Source organism: Dipodomys spectabilis, unplaced genomic scaffold (genome assembly GCF_019054845.1).
Source record: "Dipodomys spectabilis isolate Male_0828 unplaced genomic scaffold, ASM1905484v1 ptg000051l, whole genome shotgun sequence".
Lineage (NCBI taxonomy): Eukaryota > Metazoa > Chordata > Mammalia > Rodentia > Heteromyidae > Dipodomys > Dipodomys spectabilis.
In genome coordinates, this window is record NW_024870728.1 from 11,653,364 (window position 1) to 11,668,141 (window position 14,778).

At 44.7% G+C, this 14,778-nt stretch overlaps 2 protein-coding genes across 3 annotated transcripts; one reads left to right on the top strand and one right to left on the bottom strand.

The window, feature by feature from the left end:
• Nucleotides 1-120: 120 nt before the first annotated feature.
• Nucleotides 121-7,815, top strand: Glb1l (galactosidase beta 1 like). Its single transcript, XM_042679231.1, has 16 exons — nucleotides 121-265; nucleotides 419-585; nucleotides 801-951; nucleotides 1,129-1,189; nucleotides 3,982-4,076; nucleotides 4,176-4,350; nucleotides 4,435-4,493; nucleotides 4,592-4,713; nucleotides 5,036-5,076; nucleotides 5,252-5,370; nucleotides 5,637-5,711; nucleotides 5,813-5,902; nucleotides 6,019-6,132; nucleotides 6,659-6,790; nucleotides 7,001-7,216; nucleotides 7,380-7,815. The coding sequence occupies exons 1-16, from the start codon at nucleotides 191-193 to the stop codon at nucleotides 7,644-7,646; spliced, it is 1,959 nt and encodes a 652-aa protein (XP_042535165.1). The 5' UTR covers nucleotides 121-190; the 3' UTR covers nucleotides 7,647-7,815.
• On the bottom strand, nucleotides 7,756-14,778 carry Ankzf1 (ankyrin repeat and zinc finger peptidyl tRNA hydrolase 1). 2 transcript variants are annotated; one of them, XM_042679230.1, is made up of 13 exons: nucleotides 14,420-14,776; nucleotides 13,033-13,145; nucleotides 12,164-12,266; nucleotides 11,873-12,063; nucleotides 11,367-11,479; nucleotides 11,126-11,273; nucleotides 10,356-10,584; nucleotides 10,075-10,188; nucleotides 9,072-9,531; nucleotides 8,810-8,921; nucleotides 8,504-8,671; nucleotides 8,295-8,380; nucleotides 7,756-8,093 (listed from the first exon to the last, which is right to left on the bottom strand). In XM_042679230.1, exons 1-13 carry the CDS (start codon nucleotides 14,565-14,567, stop codon nucleotides 7,970-7,972), a joined length of 2,109 nt encoding a protein of 702 aa, XP_042535164.1. In that variant the 5' UTR covers nucleotides 14,568-14,776; the 3' UTR covers nucleotides 7,756-7,969. The 2 variants fall into 2 exon arrangements, 1 of the variants encoding a protein (XP_042535164.1); XR_006147356.1 differs by having other exon boundaries at nucleotides 8,026-8,093; nucleotides 8,201-8,380; nucleotides 14,420-14,778.

Genomic DNA, 14,778 nt, shown 5'->3' on the forward strand with positions numbered 1-14,778 from the left:
TGCACTTTGGATAGCAAGTGTAGAGAACTTTACAAATTAGTAGTGAGGTGGGTGGCTGAAGGACCAAGTTCAGCTTAACTGCCTAGAAACGAGGTGGTTACCGCCCCCTTGCTCGCTGAGGTTCCCTCCCAGGAATCTGACACGTGACGATCGGACGGACGGCTCAGACTGGAGGAGCCCTGGAAGCGCCATGGCTCGGAAGAAGCGGCCCTGTCTTCTTCCCTCCCTGCTGCTGCTGCTTCTGACACTGCTGCTACTGCCCCAGGTAAGATCAGAGGGCAGACCCAGCGGGCCAAGTGCGGGGAGGCCAGAATCCGGAGGAAGAGAGAACACACTCCAGCGAATAGTCCGCAAAGCCAATTCCACCTCCTCCGCTCTGGTCAGACACTGGCTGAGCACCAGCATTCTCTCTTTGCAGGTAGACTCTCGGTCGTTCGTAGTAGATCGGACACACAACCAGTTCCTCCTGGACGGATTCCCGTTCCGCTACGTGTCGGGCAGTATACACTATTACCGGATACCCCGGGTGCTTTGGGCAGACCGACTTTTCAAGATGCGACTGTGCGGCCTCAATGCCATACAGTTGTAAGAAGTGCTCATGAGAGCAATGGGGGGCGGTTAGGAAAGGGGTCCGGACAGGAAGATGCCCAAGTCTGAAAAGTCTCCGGGGCTCCTGGGACAAGGGTGGAAAAGGATGGCCCAGCACCTTCTTTTCAACTGTTTCCTGGCGGTTCCCTTCAATACTTGAGCCCTCAGACTCCCTGGCATCTCCCCATCTTGTTAACCTCTTCCTTTCTCAGTTATGTGCCCTGGAACTACCATGAGCCAGAGCCTGGGGTGTTTAACTTTAATGGCAGTCGTGACCTCATTGCCTTTCTGAATGAGGCAGCTAAAGCAAACCTGTTGGTCATACTGAGACCAGGACCTTACATCTGTGCAGAGTGGGAGATGGTGAGTTAGTTGGAGAGGGGACAGAACCATGTGGGGTTTCTAAATAATGCCTATTTGCCTGCACTTTAGGGCCATTTATGGCACTATCCTCAACTCCTTCCCTTCTTAACTCCTCCAGTGCATCCCCAAACAAACAGAACCTACATTCTTCTTTGTTGTCTTTATGCTTTTCTCAAGGGGGGTCTCCCATCCTGGTTGCTACGAAAACCTAAAATCCATCTGAGAACCTCAGATCCAGGTGAGTTGAGACAATAGATTTAACAGAGTACAAAGCAAACAGAAAGATAGGTCTCAGCTGGGTGCTGCTGGCTTATGCCTGTAATCCTAGCTTCTCAGCAGATTGAGATCTGAGGATAGCAGTTCAAAGCCAGCCCAGGCAGGAAAGTCTGTGAGTTTCTTATCTCCAGTTAACCACCAGAAAACTGAAAGTGGAGCTGTGGCTCAAAATGGTGGAGCACTAGCCTTGAATGCAAAAGCTCAGGGATAGTGCCCAGGCCCTGAGTTCAAGCCCTACAACTAACCAAAACCAAAACAAACAAAAAAACCCAGTGACCAATATGAAGGGGATGGTACTAACCAAAATTACTACATAGACAGCTCTTGCACAGAAGTATCCCCACAGGCTAGCTTGATGATGGGGGAGGGGGCATGTCAGAAGTAATCAATTTGACTAGAACTACAAAAATTCAGAGAGAATCTTTGACATGTTTGTGCTAGCTGGATTGACATTCCACTGAACCAGAAACCTATGACCAGATGAATGTACTTCTTTGGGTCCATAACCAGTAGATAATATAGAGGGTTACAGATGACCACATAGTGGTCCCACAACCTTACAGCCATGAGGAGACTTGCAGTGGTTGTCAGTACAAGGAGGAAGCACATTGAGTGGCACAGTGCAGCCAGGATATGGTTCCATCCTAAGTCCAAATGCTGAATAGAATCCTTGGAAGAATGACTGATATATAACAGATTTTCAGGAAAAGAAAAGTTTGCCATGAAACAAATACATAGGCTTCTTCAGTGTAGGGTCAAATCTAGTTACTATGATTATGAGCCTGTTTCCAATTAAGATAATTATGTAAATGATGGAGAACAACCTATATAGAAATCCTTGGAGATTTGGAAAGTCAAAGTCCTGCAAGACAAATTGCTTCACCATGGAAACACTATCTTCATCATTCATGCTGCTCTCAAATATACTTGTGATGTGTTACACAGGTTTTCATCCTCTTTTTTTCCCCACTTTCCCCTCTCTTTCTGAGTAGTAGCTTGATTTATATTCTATGTTTAACTGTCTAAGTAATTAGTGATGTGACCTTTAATAGTGTTTTAGTTTGGATGTGAAGAATGGATCAAAGGGAGCAAGGGTGAAGAAATGAATCAAGATTATTACTGTAGTTGAGATCAGAGATGATAGTGCCTGGACCAATATGATAGTTGTAGAAATGGAAAAAGCAGAATTAAGATAAAGGTTTGGAGATGAAAATCATTAGGACTTGTTGATAAATTCTGACAGCAAAGGGACAGATAGGGCTGGTATGAGTAAGAAAAGAATAAAGTTTCTGGCCAGTCAGGGTGGTGGTGCCATTTACTGACACTGTTAAAGGAGACTGTAGGTGCAGATAAACAATTCAGAGTACCTCTTACAGCTGAGCTGAATATGAAATACACCTAAAATTATGGAATAGTAATGGAATTCTAACATGGAGTCTCTTTTGCTTAAAATACCAGCTGTTTGCTGGTGTACGTTGTGAAATCTGTGCCCTCTTAGGCATAATCCTCCTTGACCAGTAAGAAGCACCCAGCATAGCTGATCACTCTGTCCTTTTAAATACACTTTTCTCATCTGTCATGATGTCTCACTTCCTTAGTCCCTATCCCTTCCATCTTTCTGACTACTGACCTCAATCTCTTAAGGGATCTTTCCATTTTCTTTTGACAAGGTCTCACTATGTAGTTTAGGATGGCCCTGATCTCCAAATCTTCCTGCCTTAGCTTCCCATATGCTGTTATTACAGGCATGTACTTCTATGCCTGACTGTCTATCTATCATCTAATGTGGACTGAGGTTTGAGCCTGAGGCCCCAAGCTTGCTAGGCAGGTGCTCTACCATTTAAACCATGTTCTAGCCCTTAAGTTGTTTAATTTATTGTCTGCCTCCATATCTAGAAAGTAAATTCCACCAGGTAAAGGCCTTTTTTTTTTGTCTGTTTTGCTCCTTCTATGTCCCTGATACCTAGAACAGAGCTTGGCTGCAAGGTTAGTACCCATAAATATTGGCTGAATGCGTTACTGAATGCTTATATTAAAAGAAGCAATACAACATGGACTCCTAATAAAACATAAAGAAAGTAATGAAATGGTTTAAGAATTGAAAAATGTCCTCTAAAACATCTCATTGAATTCACCCTTAAAAGCACGTATAGGCAGAGGAAAGAAAATATATGGAGATCTTGAGGATGAATCACAGAAGTGGCAAGTAGATGAGAATTTAACACATGATTCCTAATATAATGATCTTTCAATTGCTGACTTAAAACTCTAGGACTTTACATAATAATAACCCCATATCATGTGTTTAACCTTTTTTTCTACCCCTCTTTTTTTTGGCCATCCCTGGGCCTTGAACTCAGGGCCTAGGCACTATTCCTGAGCGTCTTTTGCTCAAGGCTAGCCCTCAACCACTTGAGCTACAGTGCCACTTCTGTTTCTTTATGTGGTACTGAAGAATCGAACTCAGGGCTTCATGCATGCTAAGCAAGCACTCTCCCACTAAGCCACATTCCCAGTGCTACATGTATTTTTGGTAAATACTATTTTAAGGCTTTCTAAGTTGATTCAACTGCCATGTAAATTTCCATGTGTTTAGGGTTAAGAGTTTTTTCTAAGAGTTTCAGACTTAGTTATGGAGAAAGGATAGAAGCTGTAGTCACGAATAAGGGCAGCATGGAATAGCAAGGATGCTGGGGGCAGGGATACAGCAGTGGTGGTGGTCCCTAATGAGTAGACCTCTGTGTCTTCCTTTAGACTTTCTTACTGCAGTGGACTCCTGGTTCAAGGTCCTGCTGCCCAAGATATATCCATTCCTCTATCACAATGGGGGCAACATCATTAGCATTCAGGTACAAGTGGGAAATTGATTGGGCAAGGGGAAAGATATACCGGGGGTCCTTAACCTTTTCTGCCTCATAGCTGGGCTCCTTTTTCTTTTTCCCTGGAAGGTGGAGAATGAGTATGGTAGCTATAGGGCCTGCGATTTCAAATACATGAGACACTTGGCTGGACTTTTCCGTTCACTGCTGGGAGACAAGATCTTGCTCTTCACCACAGATGGGCCTGAAGGACTCAGATGTGGCTCCCTCGAGGGACTCTATACTACTGTAGATTTTGGACCAGGTCTTCTAAACAAGGGCTAGGAGTCTGGGGAAGAAACAGCTAGTCTGTGTTATTTATCTTTTTACCTGTGCCTTCTTTCTACAGCTGACAACATGACCAGAATCTTTGCCCGGCTTCGGAAGTATGAACCTAATGGGCCATTGGTAAGGGACCAGATGGGAGGTGAATCAAAGCAAAAGTCTGGTGGGAATGTGTCTAGCCTGATGTCCACTTCACTCAATCCTTTCACTTCACATTCTAGGTAAACTCTGAGTACTACACAGGTTGGCTGGATTACTGGGGCCAGAACCACTCCACACGGTCGATTTCATCTGTAACTAAAGGACTGGAAAACATGCTCAAGTTGGGAGCCAGTGTGAACATGTAACTGGAGACGCAATATGAATCTGTTATGGGGAGCTGGGAATAAAAGTTAAGATTTAAGCCAGGCACTTGGTAGCGCACGCCTGTAATTCTAGCTATTCAGGAAGCTGAGATCAGAGACTAATTCAAAAGTCAGCTCGGGCAGGAAAGTCCATGAGACTCTTATCTGTAGCTCAAAGTGGTAGACTGCTAGCCTTGAGCAAAAGAGCTAAGGGATAGCACCCAGATTCTGAGTTCAACAAAAAGCAACAAAAAGCGGGAAAAAAAGAGTTAAGATTCAATGGTCAGCTTTTCTCTTTCCTCTCCACCTTCCTTACTTCAGGTACATGTTTCATGGAGGTACCAACTTCGGATATTGGAATGGTAAGTACAAGTGGTCCCTGGGGCAGATGTAGGGAGGTGACAAGGAATTAGTATCTATATGTATTCTGATACCTAGAAGCTGCACATGGCTACCACTGCCCCCACTGATGGGAAAATTCCCTGCATAAGGTTGTTTGCTTAGTGACATGAGTTAATTAAATTGGTTCAACCCCAGGTGCCGATGACAAGGGACGCTTCCTTCCAATTACTACCAGCTATGACTACGATGCACCCATATCTGAAGCAGGAGACCCCACACCTAAGTTTTTTGCTATTCGAAATGTCATCAGCAAGGTGCCCTTTTATTTATTTGGAAGAAGGTAGTGCCCACACTGTAAAAGGATTCTCTAAACTGGTGGTGGTGGTTGTCTGGACCACAGAGCCCTCTGTGGACTATTCTCAAGGGGAATACCTGGGGAGTTACACACGAGTGCAAAATTACCAGGTCTTCATGACCCCCTGAAGCCCTTCTCTGGGTCCTGGGTTCAGAACCTTCTAGGGCCTTGGAATAGGGGTTACCTCTGGTTTCACTACTGGCTCCTGAGAGAATTTGGGCTCAGTTCCAGGAAGTTCCCTTGGGACCTTTACCTCCTCCTGGCCCCAAGATGATGCTTGGACCTTTGACTCTGCACTTGGTAAGTGCTACCCATTTTCAGATTCTATTCCTTTATTTGCCCTACCCTCCTATCTAGAAGCTTCCCTCTTAGATTCTTATTATTCTCCCTTAATCTAATAGGATGGGAATTTGCTGGCTTTCCTAGACTTTCTCTGTCCCAAGGGACCCATCAACTCATTTTTCCCACTGACATTTGAGGCTGTCAAGCAGGTAAGGGATAAACTGGTGGGATGGCAGGCATTTTCTCAACAGCTATTGTCTAAATTGTCATCAGCTGTTAATCTTACCCTCAGTCCATCTTAAAGTAACCATTCTTCCATACCCAGGACCATGGCTTTATGTTGTACCGGACCTATCTGCCTTACACCGTTTCTGAACCAACACCATTCTGGGTGCCAAATAATGGAGTCCATGACCGTGCCTATGTGATATTGGATGAGGTAAGAGCATAACAATTCCAGGCTAACCTGTGAACCTTGACTACCTCCTTTCCCCAGCACCAACAGCCTTAAGTTCTCCATCTCCATCCTTTCCTACCTGCCTACTCACATCTGCAGAATGTCCTGGGTGATAAGCTGGGATGAGGGAAGAGTTTAATAAATAATAGTTCTAGAGGGCTGGGAAGGTGGCTCAGTGGTAGAGTGCTTGCCTTGCATGCATGAGGCCCTGGGTTCGATTCCTCAGCACCACATAAGCAAAAAGAAAAAAGCTGGAAGTGGCGCTGTGGCTCAAGTGGTAGAGCGCTAGCCTTGAGCTGAAGAGCTGAGGGACAGTGTCCAGGCCCAGAGTTCAGGCTCCATAACCAGACCAAAAAAAAAAAAAAAGTTCTAGAATGGATGGTGAATAATTGACAGATGACTTTCTCTCTGCCTTCCAAATTACATGTTCTAATGTAGCTTCTTAGCAGTGACCAAAAGCTAGAGATGCCAAACCCTTTGTTTCATAGGTTCTATCTCTTATTCCCAGGTGTTCCAGGGTGTTCTGGAACGAAATACAAAACGTGAACTAGTTTTGACTGCAAAAGCAGGTGCCAAACTGGATATCTTGCTGGAGAACATGGGAAGGCTGAGTTTTGGGTCTAACCATAGTGACTTCAAGGTGAGATGATTTTACATAGTTCTTCCCCCAGTACTCTTATTGGCCAACTCCCTTGGAAAGATGGGGGCTTAATGGAAGATAAACTAGTCATGTCCATAGGAGTTGGATAGTGTAGCGGTTGTGGGGACTTGTGGACAATGGCCAGTTACATTCTAGAACTTTAGGGATGGTGAGTTTAGCGAATGATAACTTTTTATTTGCTCCCTGCAGGGCCTGTTAGAGCCACCGATTCTGGGGCAAACAATCCTTACTGACTGGATGATATACCCTCTGAAAATTGATAAGCTTGTGAAGTGGTGGTTTCCCCTCAACTTGCTGAAAAGACCACAGCCTGACATTCCCTCTGGCCCTACCTTCTATTCTACAACATTTCCAATTTTAGGCTCGTCTGGGGACACATTTCTATATTTACCTGGATGGACCAAGGTATTGCTAATTAATGGTAGTAGTTGGGAGTGGAGAGGGGAAAAAGTTAAATCACAAAAGGAGGGAGGACAGAAATTATTCCTATGGTTTGAACCCTGAAACGGGATGATTTTACTCTGCATTGAGCTAATCCTTTCTTTTTCCCATTCCCTCCCCTTCCCAGGGCCAAGTCTGGATCAATGGGTTTAACTTGGGCCGGTACTGGACAAAGCGGGGGCCACAACAAACACTATATGTGCCAAGACTTCTCCTGTTGCCTAAGGGAGCTATCAACAAAATCACATTGCTGGAGCTAGAAAATGTGCCTTCCAAGCCTCAAGTCCAATTTTTGGATAATCCTATCCTCAACGGCACCTCACATAGGCCACATTTCGATTCCTTCTCAGACCCACAAAGTACATATGAACCAATTCAATTAAGTGGGCACTGAAAAAAAGTAAACCTTGAACCTAGGACATGGAGTGGACAGGATCCGTTGGTGTTGGTCATGGCAATCACAAGAAACCAAAGGTCAGAATGACTCTGAATATAAGTACAAGTTCAGTTTGCTTGCCAAACTTTATTGTGATTAAAGTTCCAGACACAGTACCAGCTCCACACACTTCTGTGGCCCTGTCTTTGCCCTAGTTCCTGAGTGTCTCTCATCCTAGTCTTCAAAAATAGTCTCTGTCTTCATGGGGGAAAAAACCTAGGGCTTGTGTAAGCATGCCATTTTGGGGTTCCACAGTTGGCTCCAGGTGGAACTGTAAGAGTTCAGGAAGAAGGCTTCCCTGCTCGATTTCGATGATCCCGGAGGCAGCGTGTAGAACAAAAAGAGAAGTCGAGGTAGTGAAAAGGAACGAGGCCTTGGAGCGATGCCCCACAACTCCAGCAGCGTCTGAACAAGAGGAAGAAAGTTGACTGGACAGGTACCCCAGAAACTTGTCAATGTAAGCTCTCCCCAGCCCATAAAGGTTCCAGAGTATCTTAAATCCCTTTAATAACCTTTTAAAGTACTATGTAGGCACTCACTCCACTTGACCCAAATGGTCCTTACAATATTATCATCCACTCTTTCATTCATCTGCTGACCCCATACCCAGCACTGATGACTGCAGAGTCAGGGATCGGAGGTCTAGGGGCTCCCAACTGGGCAGCAAGTCGGCGTTCTGCAGCCAGAGCTCTCTAAGAAACAGAAGTTGTATTAAGGACCAGGCCCAGTCCCCAGTGTGCTTAAGAAGCAACAGCTACGTTCTTGGGAAGGGATAAAGCTCTAAAGAAGCCACACCTTACAGCCTGGAGTCTTACCTTCTCTCGGTCACTGAGGCTGGCAAATCGCCGCTGCTCTTCTTGTTCCCGCTCCTCCTGCTCTTGCTGCTTTCGCTGTTGTTCCTCTCGCTGTCTCCGGGCTGCCTTCTGCTTTCTTTTCCGTGTAGCCTGCTGTGCCTCCATTTCTGGGGTCAATGGCCCTGGCACCTAGATTTGCAAAAAAAAAAAAAACAAGTAAAGATTCCTATAAGCTATCTTTTGCAAAACTGCAGGGAAATAGAAAGGAGCTACTGAGGAGCTATGATGCCTTCCCACTCCGTATTTGTTTTTCCTTTTCCAGCTTACCTGAGCCTTGTTGTAGTCATAGGCATCTGGATTCTTCTCCATGAACCTTCGGAATTCATTACGTGTTGATCTATCAGCTGCCACGGTATACGGTGGCTGGGCCTGGGAGTCTCTAAGTGCAAAACCCCCCAAATGGGTTCAGCTTTCTCCTTGCCTTTCCCAATATCAACTCAACCAAACCAAGGAATAATGGGCAACACCCAAATGAGTCATCACATGGCTATATCCTCTATACCCAAACTGGCTCTGGATAGAGACATACCGTACAGTGGGGTCAGCACCTGCCTCCAACAGCAGACGAACTACTGAGCCTCTTCCAGCTGCCGCTGCTGCATGAAGAAGAGTAAAGCCACCAGAGCCCAAGGGAGCACTAAGTAGGGACATGACTCCAGTGTCTTCAGGCCCAGCAGCTAACTGGACTTTCAGCACTCCGATGTCTCCAGCTCGGCAAGCAGCTAGAAGCACATCCCAGAGCTCTGGCTGACCAGGGGCTTTGGCCTCATCAACCAAGGGGGCTGCAACCACTTGGAATGACTGTGAGGAAGGTTCATCTTCTTCAAGTTGCTGAAGTGCCCCAGCTTCCTGGTCTTGACTTCTCTTCTTCTTAGTCTTTTTTCTCCTTCGCTTGGGCAATAATTCATACTCACGAAGACTCAAGGTCTCTAGTGCTAATTCTACTAACTCCAGCTCTACTGGGGAGCCATCTTCCTCTGATGCTGAATCTAGGGGAAAATATGTCATATTAGGACCCATTTAAGGAATAAGCAGAGGGTGGAAGGATGTGGGCTTCCCCAGAAGCATTCATGTATATAAAGAGATAATCCAGATCATCTTGAAATGAAATTGTGTTTATTTTATCCTTGGACTCTCCCTATGAACAGCTTTAAGATGGAACACAGTAATGAAAAGCAACCTTTAGCTCTAAACCACAACATCTAATCAGATATTTACAATCTGAGAATCATGCAACATATTCAAACATCTACTCGAAGGATAAGACTTTCCTATGTGTCACAGATACATCCATGGACAAACAAATAGATCTGGAAATGTCACTAAACATGTCTCAGTTGTTGGATGTGTTGGCACACATCCTAGTACTGGAGTTGGATACGGGAGTTGGGAAGACTAAGTAAGGTCAGTCTAGATTGTACAGTAAGACCCTATCACTGTATTTTCAGGACAGACACCCAGATGGATCTGACAATTGACAGATGGTGCTCAAACCCTTTTGGGTGATTCTTCATTTTGCTCAAGTTCCTTACTTTCATCACTGGGAACACTGTCTCTTTCATCCTCAGTAGCCTTCCTCTTCTCTTTCACAGTCTTCCAGTGTGTCTGAGATGAGCGCAATCTGACTATCTCTCGAGGGTCTTCTCCTGCCATAAAACAAAAGGTCTTTCTCAAACTTAGCTGAGGAGAATCTAACACAGGTTTTTCTCAATGAAAATGTAATTGGCCTGCCATCCAAAGGTTAGAAAACCTCTGGTTACACACTTGAGAGCCAGAAGGCCTAGAAGTACAGGAATCTGGATCAGAGACTCACCATAGATATGCAGAGTGGTCAGCTTGTTGAGCACACGCTGGAGCTCTCGGAAGGTGGGTCTGCGGGTAGTGAGAGGGATGTCCCACAGTCGGGGATCCTCCCTTTGAAGAGGTGCTCCATGGCCTCCAAAGAACAAGGACCGGCCAGAGCGGGGAGCCCGAAGCAGAATTGTTCCAGCCTCCCGCAGGGCCTTAGCCCAGTCTGGCTCTGCCAACAGGTCACGAACATCCTAGGAAAGAAGGTAACTCCATTTGGTATATCTTTACTTGCTACTCTTAAAATACACAAGCCAGGTGCTGGTGGTTCATGACTGTAATTATAGCTATTCAGAAGACTGAGATCTGAGGATTGCTTGTTCAAAGCTAGCCCTCCTAAAAGGGTTTTAGGAGACAAGTCTAAAAAGCTTTTTATCTCCAATTAACTAGTAAAAAGCTCGAATGGGAGGTGAGGCTCAAGTGGTAGAGTACCAGCCTATAGTGAAAAAGCTATGGGAAGGCATGGAACTCCGAATTCAAGCTCCAGTACTGGCACAGAAGAAAATAAAAAATATCCCAACAAATGTACCAAGAGTGGGAGAAAAAGGATGAAAAAGGAGAAAGATAGAGATCCCCATTCTACTTATACTACCCATGTTTACTTCATTATTACTATGTCTAATGAATATGAGAAAGGTAAACAAATCCAAACTACCCTACTGTTAACAATGAGTTGACAATGAGAGGCAAAAAAGTTCTTAGAGAAACTAAGATCTGGGAGGCAGTATAACTTACCTTATATAATGTGGCTTCATTGTAACGCCTCAAGCTGGCTCCAGCAGAACGTGATGTCCTGCCTCGAGCATCCTGAAGCCCCTGGGCTGTGCCCCGCTTGGCCCGCACAGTATAGCGGTGAAAGGTTTTGTGTGTCACCACTTCTCTTCTGTAGACAGCAAAGACTCAGTACTGGACACAACCTGGTGCTCCCAGGCTAATGGAATCCATTCCATCCTTATCCCACACAGTGCCCTCTCACCCTTGAAAAACAGCACCAGCAAAGTGTCCAGCTGCAGCCATCAGCACCACGCAATATTTGGGACCTCCACTTTTCAGGTTCTGTAGTAGCAGTTCTGCCTCTTCTGGAGAAACCTACAACACAGATGCAGCAGAACATTCTAGCTGTTACATTTGACAGAAGGCAAGAAACCAAGCACCAGTGTTGTGTTTCACATACATTTTCTCATTTATTACAGCCACCCTGAGCCTTGTTTTCATTTTACAAAGAGGGAAATTTGAAGCTTGGAGAGGTAGTTGTAGAAGATCAAGCGGTAGAAACCACTTCAAACCAAGACTGGTTTGTCCCCCAAACTTGACCCCATCAAACCTGACCCTTTCAAGATTTAAGACAGTTTCTGGCCAAGACTGGCTGTCAAGTGTGATATCCACACTGAGAAGGAAGAAATGAGACATGGACTGGCTAAGGAGCAATCTTAGGCTGAATACACAAAAAGGATTGATCAACTAGCCTGTGCTGTCACTTGCCTGATGAGGGCCTAGGACACATCGATAGGCATAAAGAAACTGGCCCTGGGCATTTTGGAAAAGAACTCTACAGGGGTAGAAGCCCCTGGGTTGATGAGGCTTTTCACGTTCAGTCTTCTCGCCCAATGTCTTCAAGTCCTCTTCACTGGCTGAGTCTGAGTCTTCTGATCCTGAGATGCTAGAAAGATCTCCTGAAGACAGACAACATAGAACATACAAGTTTAGTACCTTTTCACTTCCCTCACACCCCTTAAGGCCTGCTCCCAGACAGGCCCTCCCATCAGGCATCACCTGTGGAGCTCTCCTTTTCAAAGTCCAAAGCAGACAGGAGAGACTTGTTCTTCAGACGCTGCTTTATGTTAAAGCGATGCCAGTCAAGTTTATAATGTTCTCTCTGGTACAGAAAAACAGAGAAAGCAGAAAGGCAGAAATATGTCCCAGCCTGGCCTTGTATACTAGCCAAGACAAGTTGTAGAACTTCAAGAAATATGACAGAGTAACACCAGTTGAATTAGTCAAAACAAGTCCTTTATGAATTTAAGGCAAATCACTCTTCTAACACACCATTAAGTTTATTATTGTTAATTTGGGGGAGGCGGTCCTGTGGCTTGAACTCAGGGCCTGGGCACTGTCCCTGAGCTTCTTTGGCTTAAGGCTAGCAGTCTACCACTTGAGCCACAGTACCACATCTGGCTTTTTCTTTGTAGTTTGTTGAAGATAAGCATCTCAACAAACTTTTCTACCTGGGCTGGCTTCAATCCACAATCCTAAAATCTCAGCCTTGAATAAGCTAGGATTATGGGAGTGAGCCACCAGCACCTGGCACTGTTATATTTTTCCTTCTAATGTCTAGCCCTACATACTCACTTTTTTTTTTTTTTTTTTGGTTGGTCATGGGGCTTGAACTCTGGCCTGAGCATTGTCCCTCAGCTCTTCAGTTCCAGGCTAGCCCTCTACCACTTGAGCTACAGCACCACTTCCAGTGTACTTGTGGTTTATTGGAGATAAAGAGTTTCATAGACTTTCCTGCCTGGGCTGGCTTTGAACCGCAATCCTCAGATCTCAGCCTCCTGAGTAGCTAGGATTACAGGCATAAGACATCAGCGCCCAGCTCCCTCACTTTTTTTAATTTTAAAATTTTATCTTATTATTATTTTTACCTGTTCCTGGTAGTTCTGGAAGGTTTGGTCACAGGCTAAACAAGAGAATTTCTCTGAAATATCCAAAGGACCCTGAGATACTTTTCTTTCTGGGCTTGCTCTCTCCCCTGAACCTAAATAAGAGAAGGGTAATTAGAGGTAGAAAAGGAACTCAAATCCACAATGCCTGCAGCTACATTCAATATCTGAAGGATACAAAAGAATGATGACATGACCTTGTCTTCAAGGAGTTTATACTTCATTCATCTTTAAATAAATGATAACCATAACCACAAAATAAAATGCTTCTGAAAAGATGCATGTAAAATGAATATGTCAGTTTTGTATTTAAACTAGCCAAATGGATTGTCTTAGAATCTTGTAAAAATAATTCGTGTTGAGGTTAATTTTTTTCCATCTTTTTTCCCCCCTTAGGTGTTGTAGACTGAATCCAGGGCCTCAAGCTAAGTATGTGCCCTACCATTATAACCTCATCCTTAAATTTCTTTTAATTTTATTAGGCACCATATATGCAGAATCTCTTAGCAAGGGTAAATATAACTGGATTATTTTTTCATCAATCAAGAAAATGCTTCTTGAATCAATGCTCTTCAAAAATCCCTTAACACAGTAACAGTTAACTACAGAAATGGCCCATTTCTTTCCATTGAACTTCACTGACATAGCTACTCAACAACCTTTTTCCTCTTGTTTCCCCACCCTCTAGTGAACTTGTAGGTGCACTCAGTGGCTACTGTGGGGATAATAAACATGTACTCATAAAGACAACTCTAAAGTATATTTGAATCACATCTTCAAAGTTACCTAGACCAAAACCTTACTTCCTGGGCCCTTGAAGGTAACTGGGATTTGGCTTCCTTCCCTGTAAGGCTCAAAATCATTACTTTTGCGATGCTGGGAATTTAACAAGAGACTTGTGGTACACAACCCTTCCCCTCAACTCTTAAAAAAATTATTTTTAACTGTGTAAAAATGCCGTTTTTAAAGCTTACAGTTCCCATCACAGGGCACACTTAACATAAACTGAAAGGAAAACAAGGCAAATTAAAGTTATACAAAACCAAGCACAGACTGATTATTCTATACTAGGCAAAAAGGAATGATAGAAGTCAGGTTACATTTTGAATCTGTCTTTGAGTATTTTTGTAGGCAGTGGTGTTAATGTGACGACATACAAACAATAAGCCAAAAGAGTTGTTTGGAGACAACTCGTGGGTGTGCTAAAAACTATGCAGTTAAATTAATTTAGGACAAACTGCATTCAACAGAAACCGAAGTCCACAGCAACTCACTCGTAAGCTAAGAAGGGAAGTCTTTCCTAAAGGAGTAAAAGTTCCAAAGAGCTTCGTGACGTTCCTCATGGGTCCACCCCAAACCTCCCGAATACCTGGAGAGTTAGTGCACGGAGCCCGGACCCCAGGCTCCCCCAGAACCTGGCTCACTAGGCTGAGGCCCTGAAAGACTGGAGCATCCACGCTGAGATCAAACAGGGAGACGGACGTGGAAGCCGGAGCCGGAGCTGAAGTTGGCGACATGGCTGAACGGAAATGATTTAAAAGCAGCTCTTGGAGCAAAAAAGAGGGGAAGAAACAGGAGATCCTACTGCCACATCTGCCTGCCGGCCTTGGTCGCCCTCATGCCGCAAGGCCGCTGAGCCTTCAACCGCATAATCTCGCCCGCGCGCCAAGAAGCCGAATCAAACGTGCCAAGAGTCAAGTGGCCGGCACGTCCACAGTTCCACAGCCG

What these genes read in the sequence shown, in the direction of transcription:
- Glb1l (XM_042679231.1), top strand. Translation starts at nt 191, where the DNA reads ATGGCTCGGAAGAAGCGGCCCTGTCTTCTTCCCTCCCTGCTGCTGCTG. An exon ending in TTGGGAGCCAGTGTGAACAT is followed by an intron (nt 4,714 to 5,035) that starts GTAACTGGAGAC and finishes TCCTTACTTCAG; the next exon opens with GTACATGTTTCATGGAGGTA. An exon ending in CATTTGAGGCTGTCAAGCAG is followed by an intron (nt 5,903 to 6,018) that starts GTAAGGGATAAA and finishes TTCCATACCCAG; the next exon opens with GACCATGGCTTTATGTTGTA.
- Ankzf1 (XM_042679230.1), bottom strand. Translation starts at nt 14,567, where the DNA reads ATGTCGCCAACTTCAGCTCCGGCTCCGGCTTCCACGTCCGTCTCCCTG. An exon ending in GTGTCCTAGGCCCTCATCAG is followed by an intron (nt 11,480 to 11,872) that starts GCAAGTGACAGC and finishes TCTGTGTTGTAG; the next exon opens with GTTTCTCCAGAAGAGGCAGA. An exon ending in GGTGCTGACCCCACTGTACG is followed by an intron (nt 8,922 to 9,071) that starts GTATGTCTCTAT and finishes TTTTGCACTTAG; the next exon opens with AGACTCCCAGGCCCAGCCAC.